At 40.1% G+C, this 27,861-nt stretch overlaps 1 protein-coding gene across 1 annotated transcript in view; it reads left to right on the top strand.

Moving 5' to 3' along the window:
• The window catches only part of MDFIC2 (MyoD family inhibitor domain containing 2), a 109,788-nt gene extending 86,144 nt beyond the window's left edge, over positions 1-23,644 (top strand). The window contains exons 4-5 of the mRNA XM_077770589.1: positions 14,567-14,788; positions 23,385-23,644. Coding sequence (XP_077626715.1) covers positions 14,567-14,788; positions 23,385-23,644 — 482 coding nt within the window. The remainder of the gene's footprint in view (positions 1-14,566; positions 14,789-23,384) is intronic.
• The last annotated feature ends 4,217 nt before the right edge of the window (positions 23,645-27,861 follow it).

The raw sequence follows: 27,861 nt of genomic DNA, 5'->3' as shown, positions 1-27,861 counted from the left end.
GCTGAAATGTCCAACAAGGGCAGAAAATGGGTTTCATTCATCCTTGTATTCCCGACTCCCAGCCAGGCTACCAAGTACAGTAGCAGGTGACAAGTAGTTGTTGAATAACGTATCACTTTCCCTGAGTCTAGAGTGGTGGCCAGGGACTCAATAAGGGGAGACAAGAAGAAGGGAACTCTAAGTACAAGACTGACCTTGTAAAGGGCATCTACAAAATTGGGAGATGCATGGGGCGCCTGGGTGGCTTAGTCGGTTAAGCGTCCGACTTTCGCTTAGGTCGTGATCTCGCGGTTCGTGGGTTCGAGCCCCGCGTCGGGCTCTGTGCTGACTGCCAGCACAGAGCCTGGAGCCTGTTTCAGTCTGTGACTCCCTCTCTCTCTGACCCTCCCCTGCTCACGCTGTCTCTGTCTCTCTCCTAGAAATAAAAAAAAAAAAAAAAAATTGGGAGATGCAAACACATGTGTGTGGCGAGGATGTTGGTGGGAGGGAAGGAGTCGCAGATAAGTGAGACAGTGTCTATAAAAGCAATGAACTCAAAGTGTTGGACAGCTGTTGCGTTGTGCTGATCCCTGCCCTCGTTCTGACCTCTTTGGCATCCATATATAGTTCTGAGATGAATGTGCCCCTCATTCGCACATTCACAGGGCAGTGTCCTTTCCAAACTGCCTTAATTCTCTCTTTCTCCTTTCTATATGAAAATAAGTTAGAAAATCACTTAAGAATAAAAATAAATAATGCGGCACATGGGTGGCTCAGTCAGTTAAGCATTTGACTCTGGGTTTCGGTTCAGGTCATGATCTCAGCGTTCATGAGTTCGAACCCCACATGGGGTGCTGCGATGATGGTGCAGAGCCTACTTGGGATTCTCTCTCTCTCTCTCTCTCTCTCTCAATAAAGAAAAAAGCTCAAAAAAAGAATAAAACTACAATACTTGCCTTCATCATCCCTTTTCATTAAGAAAGGAAATACTGTCCTTCAGTGGCTCAGTTGGTTAAACATCCGACTCTTGATTTTGGCCCAGGTCATGATCTCACGGTGCAGATCATGGGATCAAGCCCTGCAATGGGCTCTGCACTGACAATACAGAGCCTGCTTGGGATTCTCTCCCTCTCCCACTCTCTCTGCCTCTCCCCTTCTCTCTCTCTCTCTCAAAATAAGTAAATAAACTTAAAAAAATAAATAAGAGAGGAAATACTTCTAACACTTTCCAAAGAGTAAAATTACTGAGGACTGCACACTCACTATGCCAGCCACTAATGTTTCTTTTTGACCAACTTCGTTCCTAACCCACATCATCACATTAGCAAGTTTTACCATTCATTTTAAAGATCCTTATTTTTAATTTGTCATTTTGAAAAGGAGTATTTCTTCAATGAAGAAATATATCTTCCTGAGCTTTTATGACAGCCTTTTGCACTGAAATTCTCATTTCAGAAAACTTGAAAGGTTCAGAAAGTTGGAAAATTCATGCTCATTTGGAAAGTTCAGAAAACACTTCTGTGAGTGGAGGTTTTATCAGGGAATCTTTCCTACATGTAATTTGCAAGTTGCTGCTACAATCAAAAATAAAAATTAATGATGCAAAGCTTCCCTTACTCTTCACCCAGATATCATCCTAAAATGAGCCCAAACACTTTCACACACTTCCTGGTTTCTGGCTGTGTAGCCTCCAATCAGAGTTGGTTTTGAATGCTGAAATCCACCTCCACACTTTCACCAGGGATTTCTATTCTGTACTGATGGATGATTCTTCAGGACAGTTTGTCATTCTTTCCTTGCCTCAGTTTCTCAAAACTTGAGTGCCAGACTTTCTTTTAGCTCTCTCACAAAGAGAAAATATGACCTTAAATAATAGTTTCAAGAATGTTTTCATTTTCTTTGAGTAGGAGATTTTCTTTGCTTTTTTTTTTTTTTTAGAGTAGGATATTCTAATAATGCATGACGACAATGCCTCACTGTACTTCCACCCAGAAAAGTCAAGTTGGATAAAATTATCAAGGCATCAATTTATTCTCTTAAAATTTTAAAAACTGCTATACTGCTATTTTCTGGCACTTAGTTTTATGCAAGAAGGTTTAGGGGACAAGCTCAGGACAGATTTTTCTACAGTTTTGCTTATCTCAGTGTTTGAAAAGGATCTTCATTTTTGTAATTCAAAATACTTTCTAGGATTGTAGGTCTCCTTTTCCTAAATTTTAGTCAGTGAGGTACATACTCAAAAACTGCTTCTACTCAGAACATATACTTCAGGAGTATCCTTGAGCAAAGCTCATGTTTAAGTCGCCTCAGGTTCCTCTTTAGAAAAATCATTTATTAGTGTGCTCTGACCTGTGTATCCATCATCACGTGTATTTATTACCATAGCCTGAATCCTGTGTTTTTTACTATCGAACCATGGGAAAGTTTTTCATATTGCTCTCCACATTATTACTGATATTTTCCGCCATGGCAATTCTGTGTTTTGCTGCCCCCGAGGTAGATTTTAATTCTGTAAGTACATTTGTGATTTTTTCAGATCTTTTATTTCACCACGTCCCTTTGGATCTATCTTATAGGCTTTTCATCTCAATTTACTTCTTAAGATTATCTTCTCTCCTCTTTGCAGAGTTCTTCATGCTACCTAATGCGAATCTTGAGCAATTTTTGAAATCTTTCCTCTTGCGTATTGTAACAAACCCTACCTGGACTGGTTAGAGTGACAAAGAATTGCCACTCCCTGGGCAGATCACAAAGCACATCTCTTCAAAAGTCATGGCAACTCAGCTTTCTGGGTGACAAAATATTGATTTCTGAGCCAGGAACCAGGGAAAAAAGGCTGTTTGTGACCCTCTCCGCAGAACTAGTATAAGTGCCAGACTCACTGAACTGATATGATATGAATTGATATGTAGTGTAAATATTTCCCAGGTCAACATAACACATACGTTGTGGATGTGAGCGCTTGTCTTTTTCTATACTGTCATGAGCATTTTAGAAGAGAGCTAGCAGAAGGTGTATCAAGGATTGTTACAAAGGTATTTTAGACAAGAAGCCTTCATGATTAAAAGGACTGTTTGGCATCTAGAAATGAGTTTTAAACCTACCATTATTAACAAATGGAATAATGGGACACCTTTATGAAAGGAAACTTTTTTTTTTTGCCTTGAAATGGCCCAAACACTTCATGGAACTGTCCTGTTATTTTTTAAGACCTGAAATTGTAACCCAACTTTGTGCTCGGTTGTTTTAACACTCTAAAATATATTCAGATACTCTACCTTAACACACTTGAAGGCTGAATATTTTATGCTTGGACAAAGAGCAGACTGTAGGTCTTTCGCCAAGCACAGTCAATGCACTTGAGTACGGGTTACCAAAAATGCTGGAGATTTTTTTTTTCTATTTATTGTTATAGCTCAAATCCTTGTGTCTCTGGTAGGCTTTAAGTGACATAAATATGCATTTCCATCTGCACATCCTTGTCAGGAATAGTTCTGCTGGGAGGTGTTATGCCACCCAAGTACTTCCAGAATAGAGTCTGTTAATCCTGTTACCACTATAGAAACTCAGAGGAAAAGTCTACTCAGGCCACTACTGCAGCTGCTGTGGCTGTAAATGTTCTAGCAACCACACCCTGGCTACCAAAAGGAAGCCTAAGAAAAGTGACTTTCCTTCAGGTGGAGAGGGATGGAGAGAAAGTTGGCCTTAGTCTATTACTTAGACCAGGAGTCTCCAAAGTTTTTATTGTAAACTTTAATAGTTAAAAAAAAGGGGGCGTGAGCAACTCAGTAGGCCCACCTTATATACAGATGCACAATGCACACAGTCGTCACATATGCTGCCATGTTAACTGCTGTCTACATTATAAAATATGCAGAAAGAGCTATTCTACTAGGATTTGTTTTAAGTCCATGTAAATAGATACTCCAACCCCACTGGACAGTTTTGCAACTCCCCTAGGGATGTATATGCCACTTTGGGGACCACAGGGTTAACTTCTACCAGGTGGTTCCACCAGGAAAATAAAATTTAACCGCCCAGTTAGATTCATAGGTTTCGCAATACACTGGGCACACAATGTAGGCAAAAGGAGTTGTGAATAAGTGGGTGATTTGCTTCTCCTGGCTATTTCTTGCCCTGCCCTCTACTGTGGCTTCACTTCCAACCTCTCTAAGGTCTCTGTATAGATTGCACTCTCTTCTATCCAGGAGTATCATGGATAGATCCTAACTGGTCAAGGCCTAGAAGCAAACAGGGAACCTCCAAAGTCTGTCAATTGAGATGTCACCTCAGAGCACAGAGGTGAGAGAACCAGCTTAAAAAAACCCAATCCAATCATCAATCATCCAGTAAACATTTTTGACAAGACTGTATTGATCTACAAACACAGAATGAGTGTCTTTACCTATCTCATCCCATACAGTGCAAGAGAGATCCAAATTACCCATGAATTGAGCTGTGGAACCAAAATGCCTCAGAAAAGCAGTTAATATGAAAAAAAGAAAAACTTCTATCTCTCTTGATAGTGAAAGGTTGTCTTTTTGGATGTAGAAAATTTGGAAACTTGACTCAAAGTTCTTTTCGAACTGGTAATAGGAACTGATTTTATTGGTAAAACTTGAATTGGCCTGGGAACAGCAAACTTCTTCCAACCACTACTGGTGTCAACATAAATTGATACGATCTTTCTGGAAGTCAGTAATTAGTACATTATGTTCAGAGCTTTAGATATCAGGCCATCAATGCAATAGTTCCTTCCCTATGAATTCAACCTATATAAACAAATACATATATGAAAAGATTCATGAAACTAATGTTAAGAGTATATAAAGTAGCAAAAAAAAAAAAAGGAAAGAATCTACATTTTTCATGAATGGGTAAATTGTTAAATAATATATATACCACGCAAGAAATGCTATGTGTTCTTTGACTCCTTATTACATAACTACTATGTCTCAGGTACTCTTCTAGGATAGAGCAATTAGTTGATATAGATAAAACTCTCATAAAGTTAATCTTTTAGCCAAGAAGAGACTCAAACTCCATAGGCAAATCAACAAACACATAAACTAAACATTTTCAGAATACTGGAAAGTACTATGAAGACAGTGAGATAGAAATGCCATAGAAGTAGCTGTTGGCAAGAGCCTGGGCCTACTTTGTACATGGATTTCTCAACCTCAGCACTACTGACAGTTAAAACCATAGTCTTTATATATCATTTGGGGTGGAAGAGAAGGATTTCTTGTGCACCAAAGGATGTTTAGCAGCACCCCTTGGGCCACTCACCCTACTAAATGCACTCACCCCAGTCATGACAATAACACGTATCTCCAGCCATTGCCAAAGTCAGCCTCAACTGAGAAACACAGCTTTAGGGTTCATGTAAGGGAAGTCCTCTCCAAAGAGGTGATGGTTAAGCTGAGAGCTGAGGGTGTTTTAAAGTAATCTTTGGGATATAGAGAAATGCTTATGATATAATGATAACCTATATCATACATTCAATAAAATCCTGATATGGTTCTTCTTTTTACATCCACATCTAGAAGACAATATAGCATCATGGTTAGAAGTGTGAACTTGGAGCCAGATGGCTAAGTTCAAGACGTAGCTTCCTCCATTGCTTGTGTGACTTTGAGTAAGTTACATCATATCCCTGTACTTAAGTGTCCCCATCAAAAAACTGGGGATGGCTCCAGCAGTACCTACCATAGAATTGCTGGGAGTATTAAGTGAGTTAATATATGCAAAGTTCCTAAAAGAGTGAGTGACACATCTTAGAAGTAGTATACCTAGGATATATATATTATATTAGAGTATAGTAAAACCAGAATATATAAAAAATACACTTTTTATATTCTAATTTTAATATATATGATGTATGCATATTCCAGATCTGACATATAGAGAGAGATATATACACCAAATATTTCCATTGTCTTTTGGCGAAGCAACCCGGTAATGTGTTAATAATGGTAGAATTATAGGGGATTTCATTTTCTTTGTGTCTTTTTATATTCTTCACAGTTTTACAGATATAAATGCAAATGTTGCCTTCAAATCAAAATAAAAATTAATATGTATTTTAACACAAAAGAGAATTTTTAGACTTTCATCAGGATTTACTGGCATATCGAGAGTGGGGGAGGAAGACCAATGGAAGATGTACTCAGAAAACCTGTCCCAGGGAAAATGAGTCAATTGTCAACTGAAAGCTGAGACACCCCACACTCAATCTGTCAGTCAGCCTATCAGTCATTTGAAATTTATTTAACACTTGCTTTCTGCTAGACACTGTGCTAGGTGCTGGGAAATTGCCGACGAATGGAGCATGCATTTCCTCAAGGAGCTCACAACAGAAAGGGGAAGAGATATACATCCATAATTAGCTACAGAACAAAAAAAAAAAAAAATTCAGATGTCAACCCAGGCCTCCGAGGACTCCCAATGAGAACAATGCATTTCAATTGGAGTAGGGGGTGGGCATTGTAGGAAACTTCACACAGAAGATGGCACTTGCATTGGGCTTTGAGTGGGTATGCAAACTGCAGTCTTTTGTAGGAGCTCACAGAAAGTGAGAAAGTACCTCCCTCATCCACTACTAGCAAGGTAAATTAACCTGGAGAGAGAAACCTGAGAAAGGACACAGGCGTGATACTTCAGAAAAGTATCTTGATATCCTATCAGAGTGCCTGGTTTCACAAAGCAATTTATGAACGTAAATTTTGACTGTTGCAGGAATGAGAAGACATTAAGTATGGGGTGCCTGGGTGGCTCAGTAATTAAGCATCCGACTTTGGCTCAGGTCATGATCTCGCGGTCTGTGAGTTCAAGCTCCGCATCAGGCTCTGTGTTGACCGCTCGGAGCCTGCAGCTTGCTTCATATGCTGTGTCTCCCTCTCTCACTTCCCCTCCTCCACTCACGCTCGCTTGTTCGCTCTCTCTCTCTCAAAAATAAATGAACATTTAAAAAAATAATAAAAAGAAGAAGACATAAGTGCAATCTGCCCCTAACCAGCAGGGTAATCTTGGGCAAACCACTAAAATTTCTGACTTTCCATCCATTTCCTCATTCATATAATAGTGGTAATAATACTTGGGAACACTGTTGTGAGCCTCAAATGAGATAATACAAAGAAGAGACTTTAAGTGACATTCACTTAGTTGAGATGAATAAATTGTGATGGTTTGAACATAATAGAGGATATTTTGAATAATTATAGCTTAATTTTTAACATTTATATTTAAATACTGACAATAAAAAAGCCACTATATATATAATACCAATTATGCATGAGTTTATAGCCTGATTGGCTTCACTGATATTTTTAAAGCCCTAAACCTATTACTAACCCAAGTGCATCAAGCTATAAAAACTGCTAACCAATTTTTTTCCCCTGAGATAACATAATCTTTATTTCTTGAGACACGTTATACAAACATTAAACTGAAGGTAACTGCATACAAATGAACTGGAGACTCATAATTGCAAACTGTTTTCATGTCTAAAGAAGATTCAGTCACCTCCTAGGACTGAAATGTTCCTTGTTACAAGCTTAGGATCCAGCTATAAAAGTATATCACTTCGCCTATGTCTATCTACAAGTGCGAAGTGTACCAGGGAGCAGAAAACAGAATGATCTAAGAGCGTTGCACCCAAAAACCCACTCCCACCAGAAAGATCGAAGATGCTCTGCAGGTGTGGAAGAAGTTTTGCCAGGGGGCTGTGTCAACTTCTTCTCTCAGTTCTTTTTTCCTCTTTAATCCTTTTCACCTTGAACACTCACTGCTTTTGTATCTGGAGAAATAATATTCTTTGCATCTTTTCTCTTAAAAAAAAAAAAAGATTTACTAATGCTGATGGAAAAGGCTTAAAATGTCTCCTTGTCAGGGCCTTTGATCAACATTTCATCTAACGTTTTCTGGGGCAGTTTCAGTCGAAGCACCACAGAAGACAAAACAAGGATGTAGAAAACTACTGCTTTCACCTGAAAGTCTTTAAAGGACATCTTCTCACCAGAGCCAGCTTTTGAAAATTACAGGGGGGAAAAAAGTCCAGTAAATGTACCTCCTTTATTCCTCTCCCCTCCAAAAAAGAGATTTAATGAACCCGACACTTTATTTTGTCCTACTAGGTTATAGAGATGGATCATGCCATCCCTAACTTATTTCCATTCATTTCAAAAATGGTGAGAATAGGGGCGCCTGGGTGGCTTAGTCGGTTAAGCGTCCGACTTTCGCTTAGGTCATGATCTCGCGGTTCGTGGGTTCGAGCCCCGCGTCGGGCTCTGTGCTGACTGCCAGCTCGGAGCCTGGAGCCTGTTTCAGTCTGTGACTCCCTCTCTCTCTGACCCTCCCCTGCTCACGCTGTCTCTCTCTCTCTCTCCTAGAAGTAAATAAAACATTAAAATAAAAGGTGAGAATATTTTCATCCCTCAGTTTAAGAAAATTATCCCCCACTCAGCTTCCAAAATTGAAACTGTGTGTGTGTGTGTGTGTGTGTGTGTGTGTGTGTGTGTGTGTGTGTTTCAATACAGCTTCTTTAAGTACCAGTTACCTTTTATTATCCTTTTGTCAGGACTGAGAAATCCTCATCTTGCTAATTTTGTTCTGTCTTCTCCAGCCATAGTATCAGTTCCCACATTGTATACAATATAAGAATAATAGTTCTCTATACCTTTAGAAAATGTGATTCTAGCCCCTTCTAATACTTTCGAGCACCCTTTATCAAGTCAAATGCTTCTGTATATTGTGTTCTTACCTACCAAGCTGTGGCGAATATAACCCATATCTTCTAGTAAGAACAACAAAAACCATTTCTGACATTTGTGTGAACTTTACTAACTTTACACGGAAAGGGAAAAAAAAACCCTTTATTTCTCTCTTCAGGGTTGCTTCAATTAACCATATTTACTAACCATAATTATTTGGTGATGGTTTGGTAACTGATACCTTGAAATGTCCCCTGTCTGCTTCGATCTGATTTCTACCACAGATAATTACAGTGTTACATCATCTAGAGTATACTAGAATACACTTTAAATCTAAGGGAAAATATAATTTATTGTGATCACTTTAGAAATGGCCCATATATTTGAAATACACACTCATTGTAAACATTTTGGTTCAGAATTAAAAGTAAAATCACCCTGTTAATCACCCAGATAATGATTCATGGGACAATATTCACATAGGCTTCTGAAGTTTACCCCTTACAAGAAAAACTTAACAATAAGCTACCTTTTTTCAAAAGACAATGTGGCAATAGAATGCATAGATTAATTCCAAACAGGAGAATGGGAAAATATTGTGGTAATAATGAGCTATTCACATTTGTGTGTGCATGATGTGTGCGTATTTTGTTTTGATTTTTTTAATGGGTAATAGGATCAGAAGAATATTATTCAAAACATCATTTTGATTTCAGTGTATGTCTTGGAAAGTGTTGTCACTGTAGTTGTGACCAACGGTGACTGATAGTCAAGGTATAAGAGTAGACAGGATAGATCTTGAGAGGTAGTGATGGGAATGAAAAAATCAGAGCTGCACTTGAAAGATATTTAAAAGGAAAAATAAGGGGTGACTGGGTGGCTTAGTAGGTTAAGCATCTGACTTTTGATTTCAGCTCGGGTCATGATCTCATGGTTTATGGGTTTGAGCCCCAAGTCTGGCTCTGCCCTGACAGTGCAGAACCTGCTTGGGATTCCCCCTCTCTGCCCCTCCCCCACTCCCAAAATCAGTAAATAAACTTTTTTTAAAAAATTAAAAATAAAAGGAGAAATAAATAAGAGCTGGTAAATAATTGGATGGAAGAATGGGGCAATTTGCTGGGAGTTTTTTAAAAATGACAATAGAGGGATGCGTGGGTGGCTCAGTGAGTTAAGTGTCCAACTTTTGATTTTGGCTCAGGTCAGGATCTTGTGTTTCCTGGGACTGAGTCCTGGGTTGGGCTTTGGGCTGAGTGTGGGAGCCTGCTTGGGATTCTCTCTCTCCCTCTGTCCCTCCTCAGCTTGCACGTGTGTTCTCTCTCTCTCTCTCTCCCCCTAAGTAAATAAATAAACATATAAAAATGACAATACAATGAAAAGAAATTGAATTATGAGTTCTCCAGGGATAGCCAGAGTAACCCAGTTGGGGAAGAAGAATAGGGGCTTAGTGGAAAGAGATATACTAATTATAAAAGATTAGCTGGAAACTCAGATAAAATGTCCAAAAACCAGTAAAGTGTGTCACTACAATCTGTGATGACTGTGGGTCTCTCGAGGACCAAGACTATTTGCTATTCTTCTTCATCTCCCAGCACCCAGTATGGGGCGGACACATCGCTTATGCTCAGTAAATGTGGCCTAGCTGGCTGACAAACTACACAGAGTTGGGGGGCGGGGGGCAGCCTCACACAGAAAATAATTCAATTGTGAGTGTGGACAAATACGACCTTCAGGGATAGAGTACAGAGAAAGGAAGTAAAAGGACAAAGATAGGAATAAAGGAATGAATATACTGAAGGAACCAGAGAGAGAGTGAGAGAGAGAGAGAGAAACAACCCACAGAAACCAGTAACAGAGAAAAGGCAGGTGTGGGAATTAAACTGAGAGAGAGGAAGGGAAGGAACGGTAGGGGATGAGGGGAAGGGAAGGAAGAGACAAAGGAAAGGAAGGGGGAGGGGAGAGGAAAACAAGAAAAGAATCAGAGGAGTTGGGGAAGAAGAGATGCTACTTATTTATCATTGGAAGGTATATATATCTCTATATAACCCCCCAACAGAGAATGCATAGATGCAAAAATTATAAAGTCACATTTAGCGAGCAAAAATGAAAATCATTAAAATGTTTCCTTAATAACTTAAAGTAAATAAATTAATAGCTCCTGACATATTGATTCATCTATTGCATGTGGGCACTCAATAAATGTTAATTGAATTAAATTAATAACATTTGCTCAGTGGTAATAAAAAATTAATTAACTGTCTGTCTTTTCTGTTACTTAAGTTTATGCCCATTGGCTCGGCAATTACTTCTAGCCCAAACATGAATTTTCTATCTCACTGACTTTTGAGACACACTAAGAAATTTTTTCCCTAAGAAATACGGTTGAGCTTCTAATTTTTGTCCTAATTTTGGTGTTTTTTTTCTGTTAAAAAATTATTTTCTCTAGTTAATGTCAAGAACTATGTATAACATCCCAAATATAGTGTCACGAGTTCCTTATTTAATTCCAAAATCGTTTTCTCTGCAGGAGTTGTGATACCACTTTTTACATGTTTCTCCTTTTAGCCTATGCTACTTTATAATACTTTGGATACAATGTCAAATAACACCGCAAAGACAAATCTGGGGAAATTTATTGTTAGCTTTCCATCTAAAAAAGATGGAAGATGTCAGTCACAGTCACCCAAAAATTGTGACTCACTTCAGATGTCAGAATTCTGGGTTGAACAGACTGGGTTCTGAAATGTGTGTATGTCAGATGATTTTCTAATGAGCAACAGATAGTTCCCACTGGGGAATGAAAAAAAATAAAAATATAAACAGAGATATAGAATTAAAATAACTTTATGAATGGCAGTTTAACTTCTCCATAAAATTCTCTCAGTACAAACCCAGCGGCTCCAAATGGTTGCTTAATGTAACACACCACTTAGATTCAAAATGCTATACTTAAAATTGTCGCAAAATTAAAAAGAGAATCATATACCACTTGGCTGTATACAGTATTCTCCGCATGTTCTTACATTCCAGTAACCTCTATCCAACATTTTTTTTGTTCCTGAATTACTTTGTGCAAAAGCAATTTAAATTACATGCAGCCTGACTACGTGTGATAATTTGAACTGATTGTTAATTAATTCCATAAGTAAATAGCCGCCACAATCTCTATACTCATCAAGGTTTCGTTATCTATCAGCTCTTTCTGAGCTGCTCTTTAATGTACAGTATAAAGCAGCTGTAACTGAAGACACAGGATTCCCTGAGTGTGCAAGAAGATAATCTTGCTTTGCAGAGACTTCTCAGGGAGAGAGGCATCTGTAAAGCTAGGTAATTTCTAAGGCTAGATCTTGAGCAGGTGACACATCATGGGATTTCAGGTTAAGAGGGGTCTGCTGATGGGCAGTTTCAGCAACTAGGAAGCTGAGGTCAAAGCTTAGAACAAATCTGAGATACCGTTGTAGACCATACACACAAGGATAAGAACAGAGCTTTTGGAACACACTGGGCCTGGGTTCAAACCCTAGTTCTCTTATTTGCTAATGAGGCATACTTGGGCAACCTGTCTCAGTAAACTATCTAAGCTTTGGTTACACTCATTCATCTGTTAGCTGGGGATACCGATGCACACAGTTCCCATCTGTTCAGGGAGGCTGATGGTAACTATCTCCCGGAGTCTTTGTGACGCTTAAGTTAAATAAGGTATATAAGTGGTAACATGGAACTTGACATAAAATGCGCGCAACTGTGTCTGTGGGGGAGTGTAGAAAGCAGTGGTCTGGTTTTCAGTCTAGGTGACTTGGCCCTATAGGAGAAATTTGGCAACATCTGCAGACATCTTTGCTCATCCCAACCGAGGACAATGGGTCCTGCGGGCACCTCGTAGGTAGAGGACAGGGATGCTGTTAAATATCTTGCCATGTCCCCAAAGAATTATCTATCTCCAAATATTAATACTGCTCTATGTATGCTAAGGCATAACTCGAATGCTACCTGTTTGTAATATTAGCTAACTACGGGACACTTTGGTACGCCAGAAAAATAGACTGTTATTTTTATATCATTGTCATTACCACATTAATTTAGCGAATCTCTCTGGGGTTAGAGGAAGTCTAGAGTTTCCCCATTGGTTAAACTAATTCCCTCTATGCACAATTACATGAACTGCTATTCATGAGAGATGTTTTCATGAACCCCAAATTCTACCAGTCCAATACAGAGTGAATCAAAGCATAACCAAGAGATTTAAAGCCAGCAACATAAGGGGGAGGGAATAAAAAGCAAACCTTGTTGAAAGCCAAGGGTGTTTGGAGGTTGAGGAAAAACCAAACATGGCCTAAGACGACTGTGTGCACCGTACTGAAAGTTCTCATGCCAGTCANCGGGGCTGTGATCTAATCTGTTGAAGGATGGGAAGGGTTGCCTGAGCTTTAAAAAAAGTCCAAAGTTTTAAAAGATTTCCCAGTTTATTCTACTGTTTATGTGGTCTGGGAACCACTGCCCGAGGAGGCAGGACCCCATGGAGTTTTCCATCTGCTCAAAAGGAAGCAGCAACTTTTGAAAAGATGAAGAAAATGGATGGTGGCAAGAATATACCTCTTGCACTGAGCGGTGTGAGCATGGGGAAAACCAGGTGGGTAGTTGTGCTGGTTATTCCAGTGACTCAGTGAGCATTACTGGATCAAGCAGACATGGTGCTAAAACAAGAATGTGAGTCTCCAGAATGAGTCTTCACTATCTCCCAGGAGTGCTGCTAAATGACCAAGACTGCTGCTTGTTTAGGTCTTAAATTGTCCCCAGGTTTGAGAATACCGTCTGTTAACTCTTTCCTAGATTTTAGGCTTCTGTTTAATGGGTGTAGGTAAGTCACAACTCAGTCTGGTTCTCTCTCTAACGTAATTTCTTTGTGTGTTTCTCTGTCATAACACTCCTCGGTATTGTGACTTAGTTATTGCTCTGCTAACACGCTTGATGCTTGTGAAAGGTGGGGACCCATGCCTGTCTTAGGTACCACTGTACTCCCAGCCCCCAGCCTGGTGCTTCCTGTGTAACAGACCCTCAATTATTAGGTGGGAATGAATGAATGAATGAATGAATGATGAATATGGGAGCTCTAAAATTCATGAGGCACCTAGGGCTTCTTGGCCTTCTCTATGACTCTTTAAACCAGAATCTCAGTCCAGGACTTTGCTGGAGGTTCCTTTCTAGATGGTTATATGGAAATAAAACATGTTCCAAAAAGCCCACTCCCAAAGCCCATAGAGACGATCACCTGACTGGGAGCCTAACAAATGCCAAGGCAGGGAAAAGAATGGCAACTGAGAGTCTCTGAGAGCAGCAATAGAAATGAGCTTCTAGACGGTTGATTCGTAACCACTTCTCTTATACGGAGGAGGAAACTGAGGTTTGTAGGAACAAACAGAACAATTTGATGGAGATCACACATATTGTGGAGGAGTACTCAGCATTTAAGACCCTTCTACTGCTCCTGGGATCCAGAAAACACTTTGACAATAAGCTGACCACAAACTATGAGAATTCATTGATACAAGTGAATGAATTCTTTGATTCTCTCCACCCATCACTAAGATAAATAAATAAGTGATTTTAAAAACACACACACACAGTAGACATAGGTGTTACAAATTACTGTGATAGGGAAACTTCTAATGTGTGTAAAAGTTCATAACAATTGCCTCTTCTGTTCTTAGTTATATTTCTATTCAAAATGATCCCATTCAATGATGCTTCATTCTCTTAAATAAGATCTTATTTTTACAAAAGTCTAGAGTGTGACGTTTTCTGCAAATGTCCGGTCTGAAATCACTAGGTCATGCCAACCATAGTTGGTTTGTGTATCTGTGTTTTCTTTTTTCATCTAGATATGCAACTCACAAATGAAAAGCATGCAGACGAGAAACCCATTAATGCTATCATTATAAATTCAGTATCCGAATTCAATATCACAGATGGACCAGCCAAGGAAACCCCCGGTGAGAAAAAACTGTCAGAATTCAGCACATCACTGTCCTCCCTTGAAGAATGCCAAACGAAATTTTCCTACCTCCAAACTGATACTTCAGTTCATCAGAGAGACACTGATGGTATGTTTCTCAGAATCAACCCATCTCTAAATAAAGCTCCCCAACATCCGCCCCTGTAAAATCATCACATATGCTGTTAGAAAAAAAGAGCCTTTATGAATATTAAACAGGAAGACTTCGATTTGAAAACCCTGGTGAATGACACATGTCAAGGTCACTCTGCAATTATGAGGTGCTTGGCAGATTGTTTGCTCTCAAAGCTGGAAATCGGAGGCAAAGTGTTTTAAATAGCTGGAGTGAGGTATAATCATGCTTGCTGTGGAGTTATGATGTGGATAAAGAAAAATGGCAAACTTTTCTCAAGTCGGGGACTGTTCAGCCCCTGTCTCCAGGCTGAGAGGAGAAGAGGGCAGAGTGGAATGGTATTAAGATGCTGGAAATGTATAAATGTAGACTGTAAAGAAATATGAAGATGCTTCCATCAGGAAGCAGTAAAGAAGGGTTGGTTACTCTAGCTGATATCACCTCCTGGGCACTCTGATCAGTGCAAACCTACACTTAAACCACCCCTGTATATGACATAAAAGACACGTTCCCTTTCACAAAGCTAACCTCAGATTGATTTGGTGCCAAGTGATCCTCACAGTCAAGTTCAAAGTCATGGACTCCACACCAAGACATCTGTAATTTTACTCAGGTTGACTTTGCAGTAACCTTTACAGAAGACCTAAACCATTCAAGAATTTTGTAGTGTCCCATATCGACATTTACATCTTAAAGAAAGCTTGCAGTCTCTCAAAGGAAAATATAATAGGTCATAGTTTCTAGTTTAGATTTAAATTAGCATTTTCTTTTGGAAAATAATACAAAATAAATAAATAGACTTTGTTTTAGCAGGGACTTTGGAATCGCATCCGTTTAATTCCTGGCTCTAAAATTTATTAACTGCATAAACCTGGATACATTTGTTAGCATCTCTGAATCTCAGTCTCTCAGTTAAATTTAATGGAGCTAGTGACACATCACAGGGTGTTTTGAAGATCAAATGAAATAACATATATAAAGGATCCAATACAGAACCTGGCACATAATAGATATGTGATTTTTGCTTTCATTCTGGTTCCGGTTTTAGAAAAGAAGGGGAGAGATTTCTAACACATGTTATTTACAATCTTATGCACACATTGTCATGGAAGCTTCAGACCAGAAGCTCCAGACACAATTGCGTGCAGCTGCCAGGAGATACTGTGAATGCTGAAGTAGATGGGCAGAGAACAATAGGGGTGGGCGAGGACCGCGGCAAGGTGAAGAGAGCCGCCACTACTCAGCTCCAGCTAATCGTTGCCAGAAGGAAATAGGGGCTCAGAGTTGCCAGGTCGAGAGTGTTATGTGAAATCTCTGAATTGCTTAGGTGCTGGCAGTACTTCTGTTTCATTTATGAAGCCCTGGACACTCCCAGCAATACTTCGGGCCAGCTTTGGCCAGTGGCCTTCCAGGTTACCACCTCAAATTCAAGATGATGCCCAACTTTCTGGCTTTGCTGGAGTTCCATGGCAGTCAAGAAAACAGGTGATACAGGAACCGATGACATCAGGGATGCATGGGTCTTATGTGTAATGGGTCTTGGTTGTAATAACCCCAGAATTAGGAACTACCATTGTTAATAGCCACACAGCACAACACAGTGTGGTCCAGACACACTCTGATTTGTCCTCTCAGGGATCTGGGGAGATTGAGAAGGGCTGGCAAAGCAAAGATGATACCTGAACCCTTGTATTCTCAGGGAAGGGCCAACATGTCTACTCCGTGAAAATGGCAACAGACAATCAGGAGCCTCGTGCAGGAAAAGAATGAACTTACTCTTTTTTTTTTTTTCTTCCAAAAGTGCAAAGGAGATTCGTGAGGACAGTTGAATTAGACCGTTTTTCTTAAGCCCTGGCTGAGAGGCTGGTCCAACCTAGAAAATTTCAATTTTAGGTTGACAACACAGGTAACAGCCCACTAATCCACTCGCGTATTGTGAACTTCCCCCACCAGCGACCTGGGAGTTTTTGGTGTCTGGATAAAAGAGAGTGAAACGCTCAAACTAGGGTCCACAAATGTGGATAGGAAGCACTCATTATCTTAAACGGCAAACATCAAGGATATCAAGAGTTAAGTCGGAGAATTTTTATAGTAATTAATTTAAGGATGCAGAAATTGAGAGCTGGGGTCATTGTTCGTACTGAGATAAATACAGAAATATCTTTCAGGAACAGCAGGGGAAACAGAAGGGAAAAGAGAAGATTGCATTCACTTTCATGTAGTTTGTGGTTAATTTATTTTCAAATGTATAAATGAGTGCATAGGAAGGGATGCTTAATTGCTAATATCTATTATTTATATACATTGCCCCACTTAAAACAGAATGGAAAAGCCTCACACATGCAGATTTTGTAAAATGTGTTACATCCATTAGCACAGTTCATGGTGTGTGCTCTGATGGGAATTTAAAAGGATCTTTACTGCACATCACACACTATGTGCTGCAACATTACTTTATTATTAAATTGTGGCTCATTCTGTCCCTTTCCCGAATGAAATGGGAAAAGTCCAGAGCACTGTCTGTGTCTCTGCTCCCGTTTCTACATTCTGATTGCAGAGGCATCCCTGTGGGTAATAAAATCAAGGATACACACAATACTCGAAAACAGCCTCCTTAAAAAGAATCCTGAGAATATACCTAATTGATGTATAATTTCGAACTTGAGACGTCTCATCCAGGTGGAAGAGGAAAATGATAAATACAAGCTACCTCAAAAGAATAGTCTTAATTACACCATGGACTACTGAATAAAATGATTACATTTTCTACACTGTAAATTTCATACAATTAAATGCAGCAGTGTCACCTTATAAAATGTTTCAATTTTATAATTATTTCAGTTCATTTGCTCAGAAAAAAACATAAGCACAAATTTACTAAGTATCACCCAAATCTAGTCATCCTCGTGCTAAAGAACTGACTTGAGCGTTAGTTGTGCTTGTCTGAACTTAAATAGATCTTGACATATTTAAGTAGCTATTAAAATTGATAACATCAGGGATGATACCCCAGCTAGAGAAAGGCATTCAGTCACACTTTATTTATTCCTATTCTACATTACAGACTAAAAAAAAAAAGAAGAAGAAGAAGAAGAAGAACATAACGTTGGAGGAGTGGGAGCCAATTTTTATACTTTTGACCAAAAACTCTGAGTAATTAGTCAGAGCCACTGTGCCACGAATCTCATGATTATGCTGAATCTGCTGCGACCACTCATTATCCATTAACATATTGGGACACTGGGTTTGGGCCAGGTGGATTTCCCATTTTTTATTACTTTGCTTTAAGGGGATGAGGGCGGGGGGAGAATGTTGTTGATGTGGGAGCCCTTCCGGAAGAACCACATCCTTGCTACTGTGGATAGTGATTCCCAGACTAGCAGATGAATGTTTCTGGAGCTGAGGAAAACCCTCAGAACTACAGTGGACAGCTACGTCTGCCTCCGTCCCTCCCTCCTCTTAATTCCAGGCATCATGGTGACAATATTGAAAGCTGGGAAGGCAAACCCAGGACGGGGCCATGACTGTGAGGCTGATCTCTGACACCCCGGTGGAAACTCCGTGCATTGTTACCTTTTCCACTATAATTAAACATGATCCTTTCTAATGAGACTGATTCTCCCTCTTAATTAGCCAATCCCCAGCTGTACATTTAGCACCTCTGGAGGCTGTGTTAATCCTTCAGTATCATTAGAGTATCACTTAGCACTTTACAGCCTCAATGTCCTAAAGGTACCCTAGGGGTGTAAAAAGGAAATGAAACAACCTAAGAGGGTTTTTGTCATGGCTTCTTGCTCACAAATACCACTTTTGGCCGCATGGCCTGCAGATCTTGGCTCCACCTTGAACCTTCCCCGATCCAGGTTTAAGGGGGTAAGAGGTGGGGAAGTGAGGCGGGAGCCCTGAGAGCAGTGATTAGAGCCGCGGCCAAGATGCCAGGGCGGTCAATAAAGGCCCTTCAACATTCAGAGACCTAGTTACAAAGATATTAGGAGAGGTGAAAAGCCAAGTAAGGGAATAGTGAGGCCTCCTGGGACTTAGCAACAAGGCTCTGCCACCTCTTCCCTGGGTCCCTCCCGGCCACCAGTAAACGATGAGTACTGGCCTTAGCTCGTAGGCCACTAGGAACTAACCATTACTTGACAGACCACTAGTAAGTGGCATTAACTGGAGCCACAGAAAAAAGGATGTTCAGAAAGAGATAAAAATTAAGGGGAGGGTACACCTGAGACAGCACTCAAAGCAGAGAGAGAGGGGAGGAGAAATACCCTGGGCATTCCCTTCTCTCCCTCACCGCCCCCCCTCCATTTCCTGTCACTGCTTCCTATTGGCTGAAGTTGGAGGAGACCACTTGACAGAACCTGGAAAATAGACGTTAGCAGTCTTGGGAATACAGAGAGGAGCAGGGTAAGAGCAGGAAGGAGAAGGGAGAGCAGGCGTTTCATAAGCCAGTAGTGTCCAACGCCATGTTGGATCCCGACAGAGGAGGTGTGAGGCTTCTGAAGGGCAGACCATCTGCAGGCGTAAGAGCTCTGGAGGGGACAGTTTGAGTCAAATCATGGCCCCACCATTTCCCGTGCTTCTTAAATTCCCTGAGCCACTGTTCTCCATCTATAAAAGAACTGTGATGGTATGCAACTCGGGCTCACTTCAGGACCTATGTGAGGAGCACATAAAATCCAGAGGGCCGGGCACTTGCTTCCGATGTAACAATGGACAAGAGAGCACAGGCTCTGGATCCAGAAAGACTGACATTTGAACCTCTCCTCCACCACCTTACAGTTGAAAGATTCAGGACAGTCAGTTGGGGACGACTTTATTTATCTCCCATCATTCATTTCCTCATTCTTTCACTCAACAAGAGATACATCTTTCTTGTAACTCAGGTTCTAGAAGGGAGAGAAACTCATTAATAAACCAGTTAGCTTCATATCATCTTATGATCAGTACCATGAGGGAAAAATAGAGTGCTATGAGAGTTTCAACAGGATGTGATTTAGAGAGAAGGTATTTTAAGCTCAAAATTCCGAGACTGAGTAGGAATCAGATCAAGATGTGAGGCAGGGGTTGATGGAACACAGACCAAAGAGAGAGCGCCCGCAAAGGCTCAGGGCTTGGTGTATCCCAGGATCTGAAAGCCAACCAGTGTGGCTGGAGTGCAGTCAGTGAGGAGGAGATCAGGACAAGAAGCCAGAGAAATAAGCAGGAACCTATACGCAGGCATATGGGCTAAGACCAGAATGTGGGACTTTAAGGGGAAAGTGAGTTCTTCTCATTTCCTGTGAAAAAATATCACAGGGGATGACGAATCTGAGCTGGACTCCTATAAAAACCAGTGTGTTCGATAGGAGGCTATTGCTTTGGACCTGACAATGGCCAATAGTGGCTAGAACTAAGGCAGTGGCCCCAGAGGCAGGCAGAGGCTTATGGGTTTCACATACCAGTATGAGATAGAATGTGCAGAACGCAGTAGGGAATTGGAAGGGGGGCGCTATGACGGGGAAAAGGAAAATGACAAGAATGAGTCCCAGCTTCCTGCTCATTTCATGTGAGTGTGCAAGAGCCATTCACAAGAGAAAGCCGGAGGAGAGACAGGTTTTGGAATAGGGAGTGAGGGAGAGCCTAGTGCAGACAAGCCTTGGTGAGCGGGCAAAGTCTTGAAGACATTGCAGAAGCCATAAAGGCGGATGGATACACAGCATACTCTTTGAGATGGACTGAGGGAAGAGGTCCTAATCATTGGCTCTGACTTTGTATATCGTGTTTCTTAAATATTAAAGCCCAAGAAATAGTGCAGGCAAAGGAAAATACATCCATTCAGGAGAAGGGGAAGTCCAACTCTCTTTTCAAACACTTGCAAATTTCCCCCTGAACTGCTTATGTTACTTTTGTGCAAACAAAAATTGCCCATATGCAAAACAGTTTTGCCTGCCCGTGTAGAATTATTTAATGTGCCTTTTAGGAAAAGTTTTCAACACTCTTGAAAGTTCGGAAAATCTGTTTTCAATTCACCGATGTTGCCATGTTTTTTTGGGCAAGAGGCTCTGCCTTTTATAACCAAATAAAAAGGAATGACTTATACATAGGGGAGGAAAAAAGAGCCCTATTCTCAAATGCAAAATAGGAGAAAACAAATACCAGTTTGGCCAAAGGATTAGGCCAAACATTTTTGTGAGCATGTAAATAAAATCTACGGCGTACCTCAGAAGCGGAGACCTCCAGAGTTTGCTAATTTGAGAAAATGCTGGCAAGAGGAATTAAACCAAAAGATTATATGCCCTCAGGAAATTAAAAAGCCATTTCACAAGTAGGTTCCTCATGCTTTGATAGGAAAGCCCAGCTCCCATCCCCACGTCACCAGCTCCGTCGTAACGTACCTGCACATCAAACTTTCACCCTGACGTCTACAAAGGACAAAGATCATTTGCTATAATCATAGTCTGAGTAAGTCTCTTGAGCCTCTAGCCTGAGGAATATGGAGCAGACGCTTGGAATATTTTCTACGGAGAACTTCCTCTTTTTCAGGGGCTGCTCCAGTAGCCTTCCTGGCATTAGGAAAAGTTGATGAGGTTTTATGCTCCATATCTTTGACCACCAACATGCCCTGTTCAGAAATGTATACATAAAACAGAGCCTATGTACTGTACTAACTAACTCCTGAATTTTTGTGGGTGGTTTGTGGTAACTTAAATGGGTGACTTGGCCACATGCTAGAGCTGGCTCTAAGTGAATAAAAAAATACACCCCATCTGGCAAAGAGATGAGTACATACACCCTCGAGGTATTATGGGATATGCTGCCTAAACTAGAAATATTCAGGTACAGCCACACCACCTGCAACAATGTACGGCAATTAAAGTAGTCATTAAAGTCACCTTGAGGCTCTTTATCACTGCCTGATTGGGAAGAAAGGAAAGGAGGGTGTGAGGCAGGGATGGAGGGTGGGACAGAGGCCGGAAGGAAGACTTTTGTTTACCTATATGCAAGGTCACTTTAGACCTTTCTATAATGACTCTACAATAAATTTCTTCAAAATATTTATTCCCTTTTAGAGCAAGTTTCCAAGCTCTCCCTCCTTTCAAGGATGAACAAGTATATGAACAATAAAAGTAAAAAAGGTTTCTGGAAAATATTGTTGGAAGTAAACGAACAGGGCTCTAAGAATTGTCAGAACCCAAGAGCAAGCCTGAAAACCAAAAGTTATTAACATTAACATTCTTATTGGAAACAAAATAAATCCTTATGAAACTCTAACTGTAATTGATTGATCAGCCCATCAAGAGGAGGAGATTTTTCTCCAGTTCATTCCACAATGTCACTTTCAACCATCAACAATCTTCAGGATACTGATTTTCATTAATTAAATGATATATCATGTAAACCTACTTACCTACCCGTTTATAAAATGCTCACATGTTTTTGAGTCTTTTTTAACTAAAAAGGAAAGAGGTATGATTTTAACAAGAGAGCTGCTACATCTTCTAACTAATTCCCTTTATGGAAACAAAAAATATAATAATCTATAACCCATCACAGCTGTTTGGCTAGAATTACCAATTACCTTCAATGCCTTAGAGATACTTTTCCGATTTTTACAAGTCTGCGGTAGTAAATTTTTGAACCAATTTTCTTAAGGAGGATTGAGAAGATTTCTATGCTTTCAGGCATATGATGACGTATTTCATTTAACGTGAATATAGAATCAAGGCTTCACAACACTGGAGGACAAAGGACACAGGGATTAAAAATAAAATACAACCGAAATAAAAACTATAGCTTTTTAAAAAATTATTTATATGGGCTTTGAAATGCACTTTTCACTTGAGTGTGAATATGGGTGTGGCAGATTTATGGGAACCCACACCATACAAATGAGAAATCTTGGTGATGAGAAGCCGGAAATTGGTACAGTCTCTCCTTGTCCCCAACCCTAACTGCTCCTGAAAGCTCCCCGCACCTGCGGGGGACCAGCTGTTTTTCAGACAGCTGCAAGGTTTCCAGATAGGTAGCTAATTGGTGTGGCTTCCCGGCACCTCTGCAGGCAAAGTAAATAAAGGAGTTTAGAAAAGTGACAGCGCTTTAAATAACCAGATTATGTGGAATCAATAGAAATGCTCAGGAAGTTAATAAAGCAATTACTTAAGTAGAGTGAGTACTGCATGGGGGCAGGGAAGCAGGGGAGAATAATGGTGTACATCACCCCCTAATACGGACAATTAAGAGTTGGCCATAAAGTTGGGGCGCCTGGGTGGCTTAGTCGGTTAAGCGTCCGACTTTCGCTTAGGTCATGATCTCACGGTTCGTGGGTTCGAGCCCCGCGTCGGGCTCTGTGCTGACTGCCAGCTCAGAGTCTGGAGCCTGTTTCAGTCTGTGACTCCCTCTCTCTCTGACCCTCCCCTGCTCATGCTGTCTCTCTCTCTCTCCTAGAAATAAATAAAACATTAAAAAATTAAAAAAAAAAAAAAAAGAGTTGGCCATAAAGTTATCAAGCACACCACCACATACGCCTGTCCTTAGGAGACGCCCCCTATGTGCCCGTATTAATTTTTCCTTCTACTTTTTCTTTAAACAGAGGAGTGTGCCTCCCTCATCCTCACCTGTCTGTTTTGCCAGTTTTGGGACTGTCTCCTGATGCTCCCGGATACGTGCGAAACGGTGTGTACCAACCTGTGCTGCCCCTCTCACAGGTACCATCACACCTCGGATGAAAGCCACCCTCGGAATGACTGCAAGTGTAACTGTGATGTGGACTGCAGCCTTTTTGAATCTTGCCACGAGACCAGCGATTGTCTGGAGTTGGCCATGGAGATTTCAGAAATCTGTTACCGCTAGCACAAGGAAGTTAACCACGTCCCAGGAGACCCTTCCCCCACCCCACCCCCCGCCCCGGGGAAACTCCATGACAAAAAGACTGTGATTTCTATGTGCAGAATGTAAGGATTGTACCCATTTCTTGGATGCTCTCGACCATTTTAGTCTGCACCTGTCTGACAAATCAACTCAATGGTGTGATTCCAAATTTCATAACCGCATGGCTTGCTGAAAAAATATCTTGATCATGTGTGATGAACAAATCTTAAATACCTCTTAAACACCATAAGTACAAGGTGTTTCTTGCCTGTAAAAAAAAAAAAAAAAAAAAAAAAAAAAAAAAAGCATGCTAAACCACTCTGTGTTCCTGCATTCATTGGCTTGCATCATGGATCCAACTTCATTCACAAATTCAGGACAAATTAGTGCATTCTTTGAGAACTGACATACATTAGCTCGTCTTTGTAATGGCCTCATGCATAAACATTATGCATTGTTGGTTATTATTAATAATGTATTGTGTAACATCATTTTGTAATTAAAAATTTATTTATACAGTCTCTTAAAATTCACTTATATGTACAGTTTAGGTAGGAAAGGGAATTAAATGAATTGGAAACCATGTTCCTATAATTACAACAGATGTCTCTAAGACATCTCCCGTGAATTTTGAATATGATGTACTTCCAGAGAGTATTGTAATTCTAGACCGTATTATTACACATCTATGACAACATCCTAGCAGGTTATGCAAGTTCTTAATTTGTTACAGGAATGCTCTTCTTTATTCCAATGAGCATAAATGCGGATTATATGCAAGTTTCAAGAAAATGACCCCAGATAATCAATTCTTCATTTCCCTCATTTCTGTTTGTCAGGTACAATAAGCAACAGGATATTAAACCAGAATCACTTCATTTCACTAAACTAGCACTTCTGCAGGAAGCCAGGAGAAATACATGTTGAGGGACTTATTCACCACAAGTCTCCTAATACAGCCTGTGCGTCAGAAATCATAGTTGTCCTTTTTTGATAATTAAAGTAATTCACAATTACACCGAGTACTTTTTCACATTTACAAAAAAAAAATTTAAGATGTGCTATGAACTTGGAAAATGGTTTTCAGCTCAAGCAAATGAAAACAAACCATTTGGGAGGAAAACACGTCTAGGTTGAAGATATTTTGGAATCTTCTTTACTTTTAGTATGGCATGGCATTGTTCATTAATGGGTGCTTGTATAGTCATATATGTATATGTGTGTGTATATATATGTATGTGTGTGTGTATATATATATATACTTTTCTATCAATAACCAAAGAAAGAACACAGAAGTGAAATGAGGAGAGGGAACTTTCCACAATCCACTCAAACAACAAAAAAAATCCCAAAATGTCTGCTTTTGCCTGACTTCGGTAATTTCAGGCAAAAGAAAATTTATTTTGTGTCTTTAGCAAATGAGCACATTTTTCTATTCTGCAATAAATTCCTCCCCATGTTGAAAACTATTAATCTTTAAAAAATGTTTTTAAACTGCTCGTAGAAAGGTGTTTAACTGCTCCTGGAGTGCTCCTGACAATACAGCGCATCCACAGTTAATGCAGCTTTGTTCCTGTTTGACAAACATCTTATCCACAAACCACAGAGCATGACAGTGCCCTACACTGCCTGCCAAATACCTCAGTCTCTCTGCTTTTCAGAAGATCAAGGACAACTCTATACTCTATGCTTAGAACCTGCAGATAATTTGCAGGGAAAAGAAGTCGAGTGCTAGAACAGGAAGGGAACCCACGACTGTTCCAATCCAATAATCTCGTTCCCCATAAGAGAAAATAGGGGCCCCAAGAACCAACTTATCCAAGACCACACAGTGAGTTCGTGACAATGTCACGAACTCTAACTGGTGGTCTCATTTTTTAACTAGAGTGCACCCCTCAATAGTTCTCCACTTCCCAGTGCAGCTGGTACACCGAGGTACAGCTGTTCGAATGGTGTGAATATTAAAATACTACCAGACCGGCTCATAAACAGTTGTTACCTTGTACCTCCTTAGTGGTTCCTCTATGCCTCCAGGCACCCGGGCCCCTCTCCAAGCACCCATTCCACCTCTCTAGGGTTCCAGCCACTAAAAGAAGAACACCAGAAAGCTGCAGGGTGTCTGGGACCCCGTTCCGATAAGACGGAACCTGGCTGGTGTCATTGATGAGGCCGTGTCATCTTAGTGTTAAATATTCTGACCATCACCGCTTATCCTTTCTAGGCTAAACCGTTAAGTTGTGCAAAGATTAAGCATTTCAAATGTGATTCGAATACTTGCCAATTAGAGACAGAAAAATTGCTAGGGCTGATTTTATAATGTGGTCAGAATCCGTCAAGATTTGTCTGTGATCTCTCTCTCCACGGTTAGTTAACTTGCTCCTCACTCTCAGAATTCACCGTGCTGTAACAGAAAGGGTCGGTTATACAAAGTATGAAATTTCTTTTCTTTATAACCAATAATAAAACATCATCCTTTTTGCAAACATGAATGGCTCTTTCAATTGAATTCTTCTACAATAAAACATACACAGCTGGGAAAATGCAATTGCAGAGGTAAGGCAGATGAAAAAGGAATGTGGTTATTGATTAAATACAGATATCAGAATCTGAGAAGGCTCATTTTGTTCTATAATGATGAAGGCCTGTGATTATAAATAATGACAATGTTATTCTTTAAAATGGGCTTTTTGGGGAACAGAGTATTCCTATTTAGGGAAGCACATTAGATAAAAAAAAAAAAAGATCTGAAAACATACAACATTTATAGGGAATGGAGAAGAGAGATTCCCCCCCACCCCCACGGCAATATAACAAGATCATTACATTGTCTTTGCTTTGCTCAATGGATTTTTATAAAGCCATTACTTCCCCAAAAGCCTACAAAATATGGAAAGCAATGAAGAAACATAGTTACACTTAACTTGTTAATGAAAATTTCCCCCTACATAAGCTGACAGGTATACAAAGTTAATTATCAATGCTGGAAAGTTAATCAAGCAAAAGTCACCTCAGTTTTTCCAAAGGAAGTAAGAAAACGTTCAAGGCAGGGAAACTTTGTAAGTAGGAAGCATCACATGGAGGTACCTTAGCATTTTTTTTTTCTCAAAACTAAATGTGTAGACAGAAATGTGTGAAGGAAAGAATTCATGATCCAATGGCTCCAAATGTCTCCTTCTATAAAATGGGGCTAAGGAATAACATGTACACTTAATTAAGGTAGTTTGGCTATAAGAGTTTTGCTCATCAAATGTTAAGTTCACCCAGGCTACACAACCTGATGACCTGTGATAAAATTGATGCACTTGGTTTAACAGTTTGTTGGGTGTTCTCTGAAGAATATATCTGCACTAAAACCCAAAGAGTTGCCATGTGTAGCCTCATGTGAGCTGCTTGGAAAGGCCGAGTGAAGACAGAATGATTGTCTAGTGATTATAATCAACATGGAACTAAAATTGTATTATTGGGCTTCTCTACATAGGTCTAGATAGTCCTTGACATTATTAGGAAGGAGCCCAGAGTGTGGGGGGAGAGGAAAGAATGATGATAGAGGCAGGACCTGAATTATTATTTAAATATACAGTTGACTCTTGAACAATGAAAGATTTCGTGGGGCCCCTGCCCAGTCAAAACTCCTCATATAACTTTTGATTTCTCCCCAGACTCAACTACTAATAGTCTGCCGTTGACTGGAAGCCTTAGTGATAACATAAACAATTGATTAATACGTATTTTGTGTCTCGATTATGTGCTGTATTCTTATAAGAAAAGTACGCTAGAGAAAAGCAAACGTTGCTAAGAAAATCATAAGGAAGAGAAAATATATTTGTACTACTGCACTGTAATTTTGTAGTGCTGCACTGTATTTATTGGGAAAAAAAATCACATACAAGTGGATCCACACAGTTCAAACTCGTGTTGTTCAAGGAGCAACTGTAAGTGCCACCTTCTGCTGTACCATCTTGATATACTTTACAGTCCTGCTTTTACCATGATCTCTAAACCCACGGTTCTAGATTTAGGGGTAATTCTACCCCTCCAGAGGCATTGGGCAATGTCTGAAGACCTATTTGGTTGTCAAAATGGAAGCAAGGGCAGTTCCGCTAGCATTCAGTGTGTAGAAACTAGGAATGCTAACTCAACATTCCACAACACACAAGACACATCCCACAACAAAGAGAGAGCTCTGAATGCCCTCCTAT

The sequence above is a fragment of the Crocuta crocuta genome, unplaced genomic scaffold, assembly GCF_008692635.1.
Source record: "Crocuta crocuta isolate KB4526 unplaced genomic scaffold, BGI_CrCroc_1.0 scaffold126, whole genome shotgun sequence".
Classification (NCBI taxonomy): Eukaryota; Metazoa; Chordata; class Mammalia; order Carnivora; family Hyaenidae; genus Crocuta; species Crocuta crocuta.
The sequence above is the reverse complement of the archived record's forward strand: the minus strand, read 5'-3'. Positions and strand labels throughout refer to the sequence as shown.